Raw genomic sequence first — 17,076 nt, 5'->3', positions numbered from 1 at the left:
CATGCTGTGTGATGAGTTACTATTATTTTACAGTAGCTGCAGAGAAGCGTTAAGGCTGCAGAAACTCCAGTGAGCAGGAAATCTGCACAGCGAACACTTTTCTGTAACAGCACCTCCAATTGCTCGCTCTAACATCCAAACTGTAGCTAAATATGAGCAGAGACAGACAAAGATAAGAGGACATACTTTGATTTCTACCAAGAAGTGAGATGTTAAACAGAAGTTACAGACACGAGTTCCAAACTGAGGGACTAAAGTTGTACTTGTACATATTTTTAGTAATATTTGTGACTGTTGTAGAGCGTGTGAAGACAGCTTTGTGCTACAGCTGTCTCGCTTGAGGTGATATATACATCTACTCTGTTCTCAGGTCTCTCTTGTAAAGGTCTTAGTGAGAGTTCAGAATAAATAAAGGTTAGATAACTCACGAATTTAGAGGACAAATCAGTAAACGAACAAAGCCTTTCAGACTAAACATGAAACGTTGAATAATTTAATATTACATAATGTTTACATTCAGTGTTACTCCCACAACTCAGCTTGATGCTGAATGTATTTCTGACCTAGAAACCTGCAAACACTGCTTTTTACAACATGCTAGAAGAACTATGAGCGGAAACGTCCATCACAGTTTGTATCACACCGTGTGCAATATTTACGTTCAGCAACATAAAGGCGCCGACCTGTATTAACAGCAAAGCCTTCAAGCATAGCTAAAGTGTCCATCACTGTATTTTTTCCAGAAGTGCTGGAGAGCAGAGATGTGTGACGAACACCATCACCATCAGCAGACTTTCAACGTTGCTCTCTTTATATTCTAAAACATGTCATTTTCAAAGTATTTGTCAATTGTAAACAATTTTTACACAAGCTAAAATGTTATTCCAGAGTCACCTCGGAAAGATGGGTGTCTGTGGGCAGCACATGAACGGTGTGATTACAAGGTGGCCTGGAATACGCAAAGCTACAGTTTGGCTAAATGCTGACAGCAGTCAGATCTAAATTCAACACAGCGGTAACAGTATCTCACAGTTTGAGCCAACAGTTGGATCCGTTTACACAAACTGACACGGGAAACTGGTGGGGAGGTGAGGAGCCAAGGTGATAAACATGCAACCGATAAATACAAACTCCTGTGCAAAACGGGCGCGTAAAGTCAGCGAAGAAGTCTGCAAAGCATCTCAGTAACTGCTGCTTTAAACTTTAGGCACATCATAATGACATACTGCTACAGGGCGCTGAGTGCAAAGAAAGACATCTCTGTAAATGTGAACTATGACAATCTGTCCTGTCTTGACCTTGTCATAAAGATTCCCGGAATTCCTCTTGTCATCCTCGTCGCTGCTGTCCTCAGCGGGGGGCTTCTCCCTCTTTGTGTCATCTCCCATGTAATGCTCAAAGACACTGGAGAAAGCCACCGCAGACAGCATGCACACCACCGGCGTCAGTGTCAGCATCAGGCGCACCATCACGCCGGCAAAATACACTGCACTGATGGCATAAAGGGCCACTGGAAAGAAATGGAAAAAGAAGGTTGTGAGTGAGAGGCGGGGGTGTGGGGAGAGGGGGGGGACAAAGCACAGACAAAGGTCGGACAAGGAAAAACACGGTGTGAACGTAAAGGAGAGACAGGAAAATAGGGCAGAGCGTGTGAGAACGAGATAAAGACATGAAGAAAATAAATTGAGTTGTTAGACTAACGCAGCATAATCAGTCTACGTTGGCTCTGCACAACTCAAACCCTAATGGCTGCTGCCCGTCCTTGAAAAGTGCCGACCCGGCTCAACAGGTGCATGGCTAATCAATATCTGTAACAGGCTGATTAAGTCTGAGGGAGAAACAGACTGCTGAGGGACTGTTTTATAGTACTCAGATCAAGGTTCTCTGCCCTTGATCGTGGCTGTCTCACTCTGTAAACATTAAAGTTCTGAGCTGTTTTTTTTTTCAAAGTTCAGTCCCCCTCAGTGTTGTTCTGTCAGGCAGACAGACAGCTGACGGCACAACTGCAGAGGAGATGCTGTACTGTGCTGTTTCGTTTGACTTATGCTATTTCCAAATGATGCATGCTATTCAGAGCCACAGCAGAACAACTGAGCCCCTTTCACACATCCCTGAAACAAATTTCCTGCGTGGGGTCGTGAATGGGAGCAGTGACTGACATTCAGAGACATCTGTACGGAGGATTTCCCGCCTCAAGACCAAGAAACATGTCAGGAAGAATGCTGGTGTGAATGAAAGATTACGTAAAGGGTTACGTCCATCTGACGAAAGATGCTTTCACATGGAGCACGCAAAGCAATCACAAGACTCCGCTGATGACTAATTTGAATCCAACCCTCTCTTAGTGTTCCTTTTATTGTACTGAATGTGTGTTTTTGCTTCAAGTAGATCACGAGAAAACACTGCTTGTCCTGCAGACTTGTTGAATAGTGAATACATTACAAGAGCAGCGGTCAAAAACAGCTCCTCGCCTGCCACGTTCCTGAAAATAATAAGACATTTTATTATTTGTGTACATGAATATCCAGCCTTGCCCCACCTTCTTCTACTTCTGTTGAGTTTTATGGCGGTCGGCATGATAAGTGTTGCATTACCAACATCTGCTGGGCCCTGTCTATCCCAGCATCACTGTGGCATGTGTGAAAGAGTGCACAGCGGAAACGTTCCTGAACGTCCAAGTCCAATTCATCCCCTCCATAGACCGTATTTGGTGGAAACATGAAACTCTGCAGGTTCAGTGTGGTATTTAGAGTATTTAGAGCCACATCCTGAGCCAATCTGACTGAATAAAGAAGACTCTACAGCCATGCTAGAGGCTCTCTGAGGCTGTACTTCAACACAGTGCTGGTGCCTTCAGCTAAATGCTCAATGTCAGCATGCTAACATCATCACAACATCAGCGCTAACATACTCACAAATGTCTGTACAAAGTTTCATGCTAATCCAACTGGCCAAATCACTGGCCAAAACAAGCATCTGTGGGACTGATACATCTGGGATGGTCCCGTGTTTACATGTTAAGTAACACTGAGTGCATCATTAAATGGAAAAATTGAGATGGGAATTCAGAGTGGGCAAAAACATTTCCACAAGCAGTGACTCAACGCCGCAGTGGATATTAAGGCTTTAAAGCGTATTTTCAAAAACTGCCGAGCTGTGAAAATAAAATCCCCCTACCAAACACCCGTTCATCATTGATGTTCTTGATACAGAACCACAGCCCCGCCGGGAACGTGCACACCAGGATGTGGAGGTCGAAGAAGAAAGAGACCCACGTCGTCGGCTGGTGCTCCGACACCGAGGCGATGATGGGGATGTGGATCTTTGCATAGCTGAAGATGGAGGGAGGGAGAGAGGGAGGGGGGAGAGACAGGCAGGATGTAATTCATGTTGGGTTGAGCGCATTGGGAATGTTGAGACAAATTATACAATAGATCCCCCTGATTAACTCCAGAATTATGAGGGGAAAAAGCTAATTTACCTCCGCGGCATGCTAATGGTAAAACATGAACACATTAAGCGCTCGAGATAAGAAATGTTCTTTTTTTTTTTTTTTGCTGTTGGTTTTTCTGATGTGTTTGTTCCCTGTTTATTCATTATGGGCTTTCACACAGCAGTTTCTATACAATTTTAAATATTTCTCACTAAAGTGTTTTGTGATTACAGCTGGGGAAGAGAAAACACACAGCACATTAAGGAATTAGTATCAGCCTCCAGAGGGAAGGCAGGGAAAAAAAAACGAACCCAGACTGCTTCAGTCAGCAAACGGGGGAGGAGGGTGGGGGGTGGGGGGTGGGGGGATTGATTGGGTGTGCTGAAATATCAAACACGTTGCAGTGCATTTGGAGAACACAGGGTGCCCGGTGCTATTTGGAAGCAAGACAATGATTCAACACAGCGACTCTGCTGTGCTGTTTCCCCCCTCTGGGATGGTGCAGGGCAGGGCGGGGGCTTATATGTCTTAGAAAACACACACATGCACTCGACTTAACAAGTGTTCCATCGACAGCAAGAGTGTGAAGGTCAGCAGAGCTTACCCGGTGTCCCACAGAGAGTAGAAACGACCACTCCACGGAGCAATGTATCCTGGAGAAGGAGAAGACAATCAATGGAGAAATATGTAATGCTTTCACTTTAATGGCTTCCAGCTGAGCCCTGGAAAACAAGGACTGTGGTCAGGCAGGTTTGTTGGATTAAGTTAATGATAAGCAGGATAGAGGTCCTTAATAATGAGAAAATATATTAAAACAACCTCAGAATACTTCCATTAGATTGCTCTTTATTCTAACAAAACGTACTTATTCACATGGCAAACTCAACCCCAGTGTACAGCGTGGAATAAATAAAATGGTTGACACTATTTCACCAACAGGACTGGAGAAAAAAGGTCCACTGGATGTCTACAGCACAGTTTTAATGATCATAGTTTGGAACAAAACTGCGTTATATAGAAATGTGCATCTGCTTATCTGAAGTTATCTGATGTCAGGTATTTCTCCATAGCATTAAATATTCATGAATAAATAAGGAACAATCAGCATAAAATTAAAAAAAAAAAAAAAAACACATCCTTTGGCTTTTGTTGTGTTTGGATTGTGCACCAAGACGCAAATGAGCAGGTGCAACGCAGCATGATTGACATCCTGCTGTTGATTTGACCCCATTCCCCCGATCAGCTGGTGGCAGAAATGTGCCAAAAAAAAAAGCAGCAATGCTCCATTAACAGCAGTGAAGAGGACCGCTAGCAAGCAAACAGGCTGCACATCTCAGCTCTCTTAAATTACATCCCTCCTTGCGTCTTAGTTGCTCCCACTGAGGACCCACGCAGAGAAGCAAGGAAACCATGCGAGGAGAGACGAAATGAGGAAATACGGTTTCAGAGAGATGGCGGCATCCGTTTTTGAAGACGCCAACAGCTGATCACAGCTGGATCAGTTGTCAGTGGGCTGGAGAAACTTCTGATGAATCTGCGTCTGAACACATGCGCTGTGCTAATGCTAGTGCAGCAGCAGTGTTTGCTCTCTGTAGCCTGTTACCTGTTTAACACATGAATAACAACCTGTGCTCTGTATTTGTTTTGTGTCCTGCTCAGAGACACAGGACACGTCTCTACTGGCAGAATGTGTTGAATTTATTTAATGATTATTTTCATCTGTATTTACTGTAACTAGATAGTGAATCAGAAGACAAATGAAATGCAAAACTTTTGAGTTTGACCTCTGATCTGTCTTCACTCTGGTATGAATCTCCACTCATGCACCAGATCAGTCCTATCAGCTGTAGCGTCCAATCACTAACTGATATCCAACAAAGGCTCATATCGGCTGGTAAAGCCCTTGTGTACCCTCGCTCGCGGCTCTTCAGAGAGCTCTCCTCGCTGTGATGAAGCTTCCTGCAGCTGATTTTCCAGGTTTGGGTCGGTCAGTGTTGAGCACAGCTGAAAAGAGCTGCGCACAGCAGCAGGTCGTTGCTTTGTAGCGTAATGATTTCACTTTAAAGGTTGTCAGGCACATCAGCTGGTTCCACATTAAAGCAAATATGTTCAATTCCTTTTGTTTACTCTTCACGTCCTGAAACCTGAAGGAGTTTTCAGATGTCACAGCAGGCTTTTGTTTTGTTGCAGAGTCGGAAACGCACAGTGTTTACTCTTTCCAGCTGCACTTGCCACAGCTTTGATTTCACTTCAAATGATTTCACATGTGAGCACAGAGAGCTGAGGAGCTGGCTGGAGCTCGAGGTTCAGCTCTCAGAGGTACTTGGTAATGACGTCCAAATCACACAGACATTTGCTATCACTGAGTTTCCACGTCAGGATTTCCTACGTGTCTATGAATTATTCCAGACAAACTGACACTCTGGAACAGCTTTACTTTGTCTGGTGCTAGCAGCTCCGCAGCAGCAACAAGGTGCTCCTTCACGAATTCTACTTCTGAATGAGGGTTAGGCTTCTTAGCTATAAGCTTGCTCGCCACGAAACCTGCCTGTGTAACACTGTTTCTGTCAGAACGTGGTCTGTGAAAGGTGCTTGTTGGGCATCCAAACTCCACTGAAGACTGTTAACTTTATCCAAATGCATTTGTCCTTGTAACTCATCCAGTTTAGCATGTTTGTAGCTGTAATGATGCTGGAAATTGGCCTTTTCCATCACTGCCACTGTGTCCCCACAAACTAACTTATGCAAACTGGATTGTATTTTACAAAAAAAAGAAAAAAAAAGAAAGTGATATCAACTACTACGTGTGTTGCATTCAAGGACCACTTGGAAGAATGTGTTAGTCTAGCATCTTATGTTATTACTTCATTGCTGACAAAAAGTAATTGTTCTTTAGTATTTATCGTGGGCTGTGTATCATCTGGAGGCTGGAGGTTTCCCACCACTGATGTCAACAAATCACAATTTAAAATATAAAAACAGACAATCCTATTCTCGTCCTTTAGAGTAAGATGTTGACTGAGAAAAAAAGGCTTCCTGCACCTTTACTTATATTCATATGAAGTCCAGCGACTAAACTGTACAAACGTTCTGCCAACTGTGGTTCAAACCCAAGAAAACCCCCAGAAGAGACTGTGTCAATGCTCAAAATGTATTCTATTGATGGTACTTAATTACTGGAATTGACTTGTTTACAAATGTAACTGAAACCATTTAAGCTGCAAATTAGACCGCACAGGGTATTTTATGTGCGCATGCAAATGTCTTATTTTGGTGAAGCTTTGATGTGGAATACATTTCAGCTCTGAACTGTTGCCTGGGGGCTCTCACAGCCACTCACACACTCACATGTGCACAGACAACACCAACAAAAGCATTAGCCTCATATTTTAAATTTCATGACGTTTGCAGCAACATAAAGTCCTTTGATGCTCCTTTAAAGACGCTACGCTTAATGCGTAAAATAATAATAAAAATAATGAGGAGCTGGTCACCGTCACAGAAAAACAGAGCACTTTTTAAACAAGATGTTATAGAAAGGTAAACCAAAGCAGGCAAGCACAAGATGTGGAAACGCAGTAAGAGGGAGATGGAGGAGATATTCTGAGAGGTGATTTAAGGGATGACACTGATTTAACCAATCGATACTTGGCTCCGTGTTCAAGATACTGAGTAAACCCACCCGGCTACGCTGTTGCAGAGATTCTTATGAGATGAAAAAGTCTGACAAACCGGAGAAGGACGTGTGCAGTTTCATTGCAAAACTGGCACATCACCAAACAGTCACAGACTCCCACTGCTCAGTTCAGATGGCTGATAGAGTACAACGTTTAGCAGACGTCTGGCTGAATCCAGAATCCTCAGGAGACTGGACTTCTGCATCCACATTAATGGCCGCTCAGTTCTAAAACAGGCAGGCAACCAGTCTAAGGAGTGTAGATGTACTGTGCCACCATCTCTCTACACTGGGCAAAACGCCTGGCTGCAGTGTTTACATAATCTGCAGTGACAGAATGGCAGATTGTTGTTTAAGGGGAGTAAATAATACGCTACGTTACTCAAGGTTAGAAAACTAATATATAATGTCTGTTTTCTTAATCAATAAATAGCAAGAGGCAACATTTGAAAGGTCTGAAACCTTGAGGCTTCCGCTGAGGCCGAAACCCAGGCGGAGCTCAAAGTAATGGAGAAAAACATTAACAAGGACAAAGTTCAACCAGCTGGCTGTGCACATCAGGGTTCACCCAGGCCAGTGAAAAAAAACAAAAACAGCACATATACAAGTTCACAAAAAGGCATTCAGGGAGAGCACAATCCTCCACCAACACTCAGCAGTTCTCCAAGCTGCAAAGCCGAAGCATCCACATCACTTTGTTTTTGTTTATGGTTTTCCTTCCAGGTTTAAACCAAATGCTGATTAGTGGCCCACAGTGGAGGCCTGGAGGGCAGACCATCAGGGGATAGCGTGTGAACATTCAGTGAACTTTTGGCCAAAAAGAAAAGAAAAGAAAATCCACAATGGCTCCAATCCCAGATCTGGATCACTATCAAAATCGAGTTAACTGATCCTTGCACAAGAGGCCAAAATCTCAGCCAAATTCTGGGTGATTTCTAACACGCTGTGCTAATAAAGTGACAAACAGATGGGGGTGAAAACTTTAAACTGTCTTCTGTTTTGGTATTGTAGAATAACACTACTATTATAAAGTAATAAAAGTTAAATTATGATGAGTGACCTTGACACTGGCACTCGAGCAGGAAGGAAGGTTCAGTTTAAGAACTGAATAAATGAATCAGTTGATAATCTTTTCAATTCATTTAGCTTATAAAATGTCAGAAAATTGTGAAAAATGTCACAAAGAATAAAAGAAGATGTCTTAAATTTGCTCGTTCTGTCCTACAAACAGCAAAAACCCTGAAATTTACAAGAGCAAAAAACAGAGAAAAGCAGCAAATCCTCCATTCTGTGAAGCCAAAACCTAAAACTCTTGGGCATTTCCACTTGATAATTGACTTAAATGAAGAACAATATTCTCTCCACCAACTAATCAATGAACAGACTAATTGCTTCAGCTCGACTTAAAAAGGACAAAAAAATACATTAAACTAGCTTGTTTCCAATTATATTTTGACTAAACAAGACTGTGAAAGTACGTGAGCAGACATACAGACCTGTGTATGTCAGATAGATGACAGTGAGGAAGACCACGCCAGCAGCGAGAGAGACCCCGAGGAAGAAAAGTGTCTGGAACTCCTGCCTGGTCAACCTGTCCTTCAGGTACTGCAGGAAGGCGTAGGCTTGCAGAAGTGCAAACACACCTGAGACAAGATACAGACAGAAACAAAAGAATGAGCAAACACACAACAGGAACACAGTGAATACTTGAGGGGGCCCTGTTCGACGCCGCCGCCTCCTGCAGGGTACAAAGCAGGTTTTACGTGGTTAAGAAGCGGCGTCGTAAGTTTGGCGGAATTCGCCACAAAGCAGTTCGCGGTAGCCCCCTTTGGCTGTTCATGCAGATGTGAAAAACAAATATTGCGGGACAGCATATTTCAAATGCATGAGACAGATTCGTGTGAATAAGCCCCTCTCTTCCCGCGCCTTGTCTTTCTGTTTGCAGCCCCCTTCGGTCACACTTTTTTCCTCTGTTCCTTTGCTCTGTCACTTTCTCCGTGCTGTTTTCTCCGGTGTCTCTTTGTTTGCACAGTGAATTCCATATAAAAAATTTAGAGGCCTGGTTCCCCTCCCTTTCACCACCTCTCATTCCTTTGACAAACCTTGTCTGATATCGCCTTATTCCTCCGCTAGCCCACCACCACCCACGGCAGGTCGCACCCATTTCCAAGGTTAAGCCCCTGCCTGTCTCCTGGAGAGCCGCCATGGTGCTAACACGCTTGTCACTCCATGCCACCCTGCCTGCCTCAGGGGCTGACATCTCAAGGGTACCGACCGCGGCTCTGTCACTCTCTTCCTGTCTCCCACTGAGCTCCCTGAATGCTACCACCAGATGTTCAGAGCAGCTGCTACCCTGGCGACATGAAAACACACTCGCTCTTTGAGAGACACAGAGAGGGGGAGCCAAAAACAGAGAGCGGCAGAGATGATTTTTTGGTGGTGCATTCTTCAAAGCCTCTCATGCTGTTGGTGATGTAGACGCAGAGGAAAAAACGGGACACTTGAGCGTTCGCCTGCTGCAGTCAATTCTCCAAAAAAGGTGCTGCTCAGTCGTCATAAAGCTGCGAGCGACAGTCCTCTCCCAATCTGGATGCAAATGAACACAAGAATCACGCACATACATGCGCACTCAGCCGTACTGTTGGGCAGCAGATGGGCCCACTCTTGAGAAGCGAAACTGAACAAGCTTTAATTAACTACCCACAAGTCAAAAACAAAAAGTACTTAAAGTCCCAAACCCATATGGGCGACATGTGATGCTGCTTCCTCTTTTTTTTTAATTTTGTAAATGTATTCTGAGAAGGTCCTGTGTTGTTCTACACACAGAGCATGACTAACGCTGTCAGCGCGAGGGGATTCACGTCCTGCTGCAGTCAGCCAATCTGGAAGTGTGCATCCACAGTACTGTAAGGTGCTTTGGATAACAAGCCAGTGGCTTATGTGAAGTAACACCTTTAATACATGGACTACAGCAGCCAGCCTGAATCTTTCTCCCATGTTTTGCAGCCATTCATTTTGAGTCATGTTTCTTGCCACCTGTTGAATATAAGTCCACTATTCACCCTCCAACTCCTGAGAGAAGTATTTGGCTGCTAAACATAGATTTTATCGCTGTCAACTGGCCTGTGTTAGCATGTGTATGGAGACACGTACTGCTTATCGTGATGAAACAACTCCTATTCACAGAAAGGTAATGGTTAGAAACAAGCACTCATTCGCATTTTCTTTTGCGATAGATTTGGATGGAAACCCAGCTAGGGAAACAAAACAGGACAGTTGAAGGCCACGCTACCACACACGTGTGAGAAGCACTGGCATTTGCTGAGAGAGGTGTAATAGTCATGACTTCAGCTGGCAACATTTTCCAATTCATTGCACTCTGAATGACATTTATGTTGAAATTTTCTAGAAGGGAACTTGTTTGTATGTAGGATCAGCCACTCTGGAGGCAGAGAGGGTGGGACTTACCAGCGGCAGCCATGTGTTCACTGGTCCTGATTGGCTGGAAGCCGACAAAAGGGATCTGCATCGACAGTACGAGACCCACGATGTAGAAAGTGCTGTAAGCTGTACCAAGAGAAGAGAAATGGGAATGAGAAACACAGAGAGAGAGAGAGAGAGAGGAGGTAGAACAGATAAGAAATCAAAGCATCAAAATGAACTACTGCACTGCTGAAAACCCTCTATTCTGCTCCACCACTCCAGTTTGGATCCCACTAAGGGAAATCAACCTCAATAGAGGTATTTAAAGTCTATTGATTTTCACTCAGCACCTCAGAGGGAGTAAATACAAAATACTAAATCTAATGTCATTTACTGAGAAAATAGGAGCTGGCTCGGTGCAGTGTGGCAGGGAGGCCTGCAGTGAGACGACGGTGCTGAGAACAGTGCAACTCCCACCTTTGTAGCTGGGGGGAACCGATTCGCAGACGCACCGGCTTAATTAAGATTTCATACTCTTCCTGAAGAGTGTGCCTCATTTTTGAAGTAGTTGTGACTGCCCTCAGCAATTTCTTTCTCACACATGTGCTATTGACTCAAGACAGAGAGATGAATTGTGAGGGAACACAGACTGCGAGGCATTTTATTAAACCAGGATTTTTTTCTTTTCCCTTTTTGCATATTCCTTCGCAGTGACTGAGAGACACCTGGCTCTGAATAAAGGAGCTGCAAGATGTAAAGATGAGGGAAAGTGAGGAATATAGGACGCACTTGAAGACCTAATGTGTTTTCTGTCAACAGAATATGTCTACAAATGTATTCCTCCATCTCTCTTTTGCTAACAAAAGGTGCATAAGGTTTCTGGATGATGCTCTGGCTGCATAAATCCTGGAGAAACAAGGAAGGCGGAGGGACATTTTCCACTTCATCTACCAGCGTCGCCGAGTAGAATTTCATCATTGAAGAACCGCTTAGACACGAGCAGACGTAGGTCGAATCCTTCACAGTCTGAGGAGGTCATCATTTATTATCAAAGCTCTCAAAGGCTGTGCTTTGCGGTTACATTGAGTGCAACATATAATCGTGCGTAAATGATACTTGACATGGTATGATTTTTCTCGACCACAACAGAGGCGCCTGACGCGGGCTCACGGCTAAGCTGACGACGGATGGCAGAGGGTCTGACGGACTGGGATCCAGCTCTCTGAGCAGAGGGATAATGTGCAGGAGCTGCCGCGTGCTCTTTGAAACTGGGATGTTCTGTGGAATAACAAGCCTATCCTCTTCCCCAGCGCTTCGCCTCTGGTATTTGTGGGAAAAAAAAAAAATAAAGAGGATCAGGTAGCAGGTGACTGAATTTCCTGTTAAGTGGTGTGTGGGTGTGTGGATGTCTGCACTGCTGATGGTGGAATGCTTACGGCTGTGAGGGATGAGCACAGGCGTGACTGGGCATTTGAGCTTGTTTCAGGGTTAAACGCTTGGCCGACGAGGTTGGGGGATGCATAGGAAGGAGCGGGGGTTTGTCTCTTTCTTGCATACCTTTCTATTCTAAGGGGGGAGGATCTGCAAACAGTTTCCGTTTCAGCTCGTCTGTATGTGGGGGAGTTTTAAACATCAAGTCACACACTAAAACTTACTGTCTGGTTTAATTGCTTGTGTGTGTGTGTGTGTGTGTGTGTCTTACCAATGTAGACTCTTCTGCTGTAGCGTTGCATCAGCAGCAGCACAAACACATGCAGAGGAATCAGGTTGATGATAAAGACATAACCTCCCCATGCCGACACCTAGAACGCACACATACACACAGAACATGGCAGTCAGCCGACGAGGACATCATTCTTAGTCTAAAGCAATCTTCATTTAGAAACAGCTGACCCACATGATCAATTGTTCTACATTTTCTGGTTCAGATGAGATAACCCTGTGGAGGCCTGCCTCTTAACTGCGATAAATTAACTTTGCAGGCTTGATGTCGGGCTTGCCTCGGTGACGGGAGCTGCTAGGAAACAGCTCAGGTTGTGAGACGATACTTTTCCACATATTGCCGCTGTCAACTGATAACCACGTACATTTTTATTTTGTTTATTTTGATCAACTGAAGGATCAAGTGTTGCTTTATGTTTTGAGAACATTCTGCGTTCTCCCACGTCTTAAGCTAAAACAAACTGTTGGATCGTTCGAAAAAGCGCGTCACAAAAAGCGGATAGTTGACGTTGTGGAGATCATCACAGACAATGTGTCACATTCGTTGGGGCAGCAAAACCAAAAAAGTCCCCGTGCATGAGGGTTTTTGTTGCATTCATTATTTCTTGCTGTCAAAGCTCTGTGGGGAGATGCAATTCAAAGTGCAGATTAAGGCCAGAGATTTACTTGCTTTTTAACCACATGTTCTTGTAGACAGCCGGCCGTGTCGTGAATGGAACTGTTCACATGCTTGCCTCTGTGCTGCGCATGTTACTGGAGGATACCACAAGAGGGCACAACCGAGAACTCAGACCATATAGACCTTCTGGATTTGCATGATGTAAGCAAAACGCTGCAAGGAGCCTTGTATTTTGCTTGCTTGACAGCAGCACCATAGTAGATGGTATTAAGGCCCAGAGGGTCATCATAACAATGGCGGCTCTGCCCATGCAAGAAACACTGCCAGCATTTTCAAACGTCCACCACACAACATGCACAGTGAACCAGTCAGTTCAGCAGAGAGGCCTGTCTTCACCCTCTGCTTTCTAACAGGCATCTGCTACCATCCTCACACTGCTCCGACCGTTCATGTGCATACTGCATCTTGTGGACTATCAACAGTAAGAAATACAGTACATTAATAATTAAATAAAAAGTTAAATCAAGGCATACATAAGAAGCAGCCCTTGCATGCATGCACCCCTGCATAAAGATCACCTCACAGACCTTGAACAGAATCGTTCAAGAACAGTCGTAAAAACGTCTTCCTGCCTTTTCTCCATTAGACACAAGCACACAGCTATAAAAAAAACTGACTTATATAGAATCTATAAAAACTAGGCAATCATATTTTACATGTTAGGTGTAAAATGTGAGATGCACCAATAACTTTAAAAGCTCCACTAAAATTATACCTCAACGGTTTTTGAGGTCTGCTGAGACTAGATGTGGGGGGCAATAAAAAGACTCTACAAAAACATCACTGACAAGTTTTCAATTGTCTCCACTTGACTACAGCAAAGGGCAAATGGAAACGGTGAGAGCACTTCACAAAGAGAGGAGCAAAGCCAAGAGTGAAAGACTACAGAAGAAAGAGAGAGAGGAAAGGAGAAAGGAGAGATGTAAAGAGCTGGAAAGTGAAACAGAGGAGAGTGAGAGTGAATCAAACGAGGGTTTGCATATATGCAAAATCGTCTGATCCTGCTCACAGCAGCTTGTCGGAAAGAGCCTCGCTGCACCTGCTAAGTACAGTGAAAAGAGCATTCATAACACGAGTGCAATCACAGGAAAAATGAGCACATCATGTCTAATTGATAAAAGCATTAATATGTTACATTATGGGAGAGTGAAAGAAGATTCCCAATTAAGTTCCTTGCTGAATGGTTTAGTGTAATTATCTTTTGGCAGTCGTTTTGCATCTGTTCTCTCAGATGGTGACAGCCAATTAGTAACAGGTGAACCCTAACTTAGATGAATACCAGAGATGACTTCAATTAGGACTCATTCCCGGCATTGATACAGGACAGGTGAGAGAGTCTCTGTTGCTGACTGGCTGGGAACTAATTGAAAACATAACGCTTGAAAACGCAGAGTGCGAGGCTACTGGCTCTGCGGCTGTAAAACTGAATGTGACACATCTTGCTATGTACATGTTTAAATACTTAGTGTTTACGACATTCAGGAAAACAGAAAATTTGTCCTCTGCATTCAGCCAAAACTGACTGCAACCTACTGAAGGCACTAAACACGATGTCACTGCAATAAAGAGCAAGTCAGACGTGTTCTTCAACACTGACACTGAGCAGTTTAACGCAGCTCAAAAGACGCTTTACATTAGAACACGTGTCTGCAAGAACAAGACAGACAAGTCACAAAGTCGTTTTACTACGAAGGTCTGTGGATCGATAGACATGTTAGTGAAATCGCAGCATATTTCATTCACAAAAACCAGACCAACCACACAGTTTTTCAGGGTAAACCTAATAAAAAAGCCTCTTTAAATTATTGATCCCTCCACGTTAGACTCCCTGGTATACGTGGCGCACAGTATTGACTTAGAGAGTCAAAGTCAACAGCATTTTTAAGGCTTGTTTTTACCCTTCGGATACTTAACAGGGCAGAAATGTAGGAGGCTCAGTGCCATGTCAGAGGGATGGAAGGCAGTGACTGGAAAAATTCCCGTGGTCACTATTTGCAATTGTTCAGGTCAACTGAAAATGGAGAAGATCAGCGGTTCTACGTACTGGAGTCATTTACACACTACATGAATATTTATCTACCGTTCTGTTACAGTTATATCATTTGCAGAGTTCAGATGTCACTTACCAAATTGGCATTAAAGCAGGGTTAAGCAACACTGAGTCAATAATGGCCTTCGGCTGGCATAATGGCATCCATGTGTGTTTGCTATTTAGTGCTGCTTAGCACCCGACTGAATCTAGCTAAGAGTCAACAGCCATACTCGCTTCTCTCTGGGGGTGCAGAGCATCGATTTGAGCTAAATGTTAACATCAGCATGCTAACATGCTCACACTGACAATGCTAACATACTGATGTTTAGTGGGTATAATGTTTACCCTGTTCAACATCATAGTTTAGCATGTTAGATACTGAGATACTTTCAGGAGAGCTGAACACTTCGAGTGGCTGGTAGGATGACTCAGTCTGGATCAAAGAGGTGGAATGACGAGCCAACCCAAGAGCCGCGTTGCCAGGATGGCTAAAAATAAGATTCCAAGTAATAATTATCATTTAGATATTGGCCTGAATTTTCGAGTCAGAGATCAGTAAATATAGTAACTCTGACACGATGTCAAGGTGGTATCAGCATCCATTATTCAGCAAACTCTACAATGCAACCTGATTGCAGATTTACCTCTCCGGTGTTTAGAATAAACGGTCATGCCAGCAGAACGCACAATCAACGGGGGGAAAAATAAGAATGGGAGAAACTGGCCATCTGGTCACATTAGAGGACTATGCAAAGATGAATGCCAATGACAAAAAACAAACCTGTGTGCGTGTGTGTGTGTGTGTCTGTGTCTGTGTGTGTGTGTGTGCACTAACAAGCTCTATTTGAAATTATGGTTCTAACAGCCAGCTCTCTGCCCAAGCCACGGGCTAACAGCTGAGGGCAGGAATCAGAAAATGTTCGGAGCAAAGTCTTTTAGCCGTTATCGCTCTCTGCATTTCATACTGGGCTTATCTGATGACCTCGGGGCCCGCTCTGAAGAGGATATAAAGAACGCAGCAGGGAGAAGGGGTTTACTCAGAGTGTGTGTGTGTGTGTGTGTGTGTGTGTGCAAATGTTTGCAGGCTGCCTATGTGCTCATGTAGGGCATCATTCTGTTTCTTTGTGATAGTGAATATAAATGCTGCTCTGTTTATGTGTGCTTATTCACCAGCTCTGCCCTCTCTAATATTAGCAGTGACTCGCTGTTTCATGAGGAAGGCTTTACTGTGCTTTGAGCTAAATGCTAACATTAACGTGCTCACAATGACAATGTTAACATGCTGATATTTAGCAAGTTTAATGTTTTGCTGTTAGATGGAAAATCCCGGTTATTTCAATTCATTCAGAGTGGGGCATGAATGTCTGTGCCAAGTTTTATGTAAGTACATTTCAAAGTTTTTGAGACATTTCACTCAAAACCACAAACGTCAACGTTGTGTTGGCTTCAGGAAAGGTAAGACAATTGCCTACGCCATTAGGCCTCATCCTCTGGGAACCATGGATATCTGTACAAAATGTAATTGCTGAGATATTTCACCAACCACTGACAGCCCGAGAGCGACTCGCTAGCATAGCAAAAACGTCAAACAAAGTGACATCTCTTAAAAGAATTACTTCAGGAGCCTTTTGTTCAGAGCGTTTAATCAATACTTGATTAAGTGAAGGAACTTTTGGCGTGCTCTGACTTTACAGGTAGCTCTGCTAGAGGAGACCGTGGAGGGCTTAGAGAGAAAAGTAGGCCAGAGCTTTGGAAATGAACGGAGCAGTGCAGTTGATCTATGCATCGGCTATCGCTCTGTCCTCTGTTTTTCCCCTTGCTTCACCCTCAACCCACTCTACCCTCACCCCTGGAGGGATGAAAGGAGGATACTGTGCAGGAAGGTAGAATGGTCCCTGTGGCTGCTGTCCATCAGTAGGTCCTGCTGCTCTGATCCTCTTCTTAATCTTGTCCTTCTCTGTCCTCCCCTCCCTAATTATGCCAGCATCCAGGCAGGGGATCTCTCCCTCCCTGTCTCCATATCTGCTTTACGAGTGTCACATTCAATTAAGCCCCCTGGGAAAACGTAGCTATATCCTGATTAAATTGACAGCATAAGGTGATAGGGTGGT

At 44.0% G+C, this 17,076-nt stretch overlaps 1 protein-coding gene across 1 annotated transcript in view; it reads right to left on the bottom strand.

Annotated features, from left to right (window-relative positions):
- The window catches only part of LOC143335279 (dolichyl-diphosphooligosaccharide--protein glycosyltransferase subunit STT3B), a 75,731-nt gene that overhangs the window by 9,254 nt on the left and 49,401 nt on the right, over nt 1-17,076 (bottom strand). Inside the window, exons 5-10 of the mRNA XM_076754571.1 lie at nt 12,235-12,334; nt 10,578-10,676; nt 8,606-8,752; nt 4,038-4,086; nt 3,178-3,332; nt 1,299-1,510 (exon numbers count right to left, since the gene is read on the bottom strand). Coding sequence (XP_076610686.1) covers nt 1,299-1,510; nt 3,178-3,332; nt 4,038-4,086; nt 8,606-8,752; nt 10,578-10,676; nt 12,235-12,334 — 762 coding nt within the window. The remainder of the gene's footprint in view (nt 1-1,298; nt 1,511-3,177; nt 3,333-4,037; nt 4,087-8,605; nt 8,753-10,577; nt 10,677-12,234; nt 12,335-17,076) is intronic.

This window comes from Chaetodon auriga, chromosome 17 (assembly GCF_051107435.1).
Source record: "Chaetodon auriga isolate fChaAug3 chromosome 17, fChaAug3.hap1, whole genome shotgun sequence".
NCBI lineage: Eukaryota > Metazoa > Chordata > Actinopteri > Chaetodontiformes > Chaetodontidae > Chaetodon > Chaetodon auriga.
Note: the sequence above shows the minus strand (reverse complement) of the source record. Positions and strands in the feature narration are given on the sequence as shown.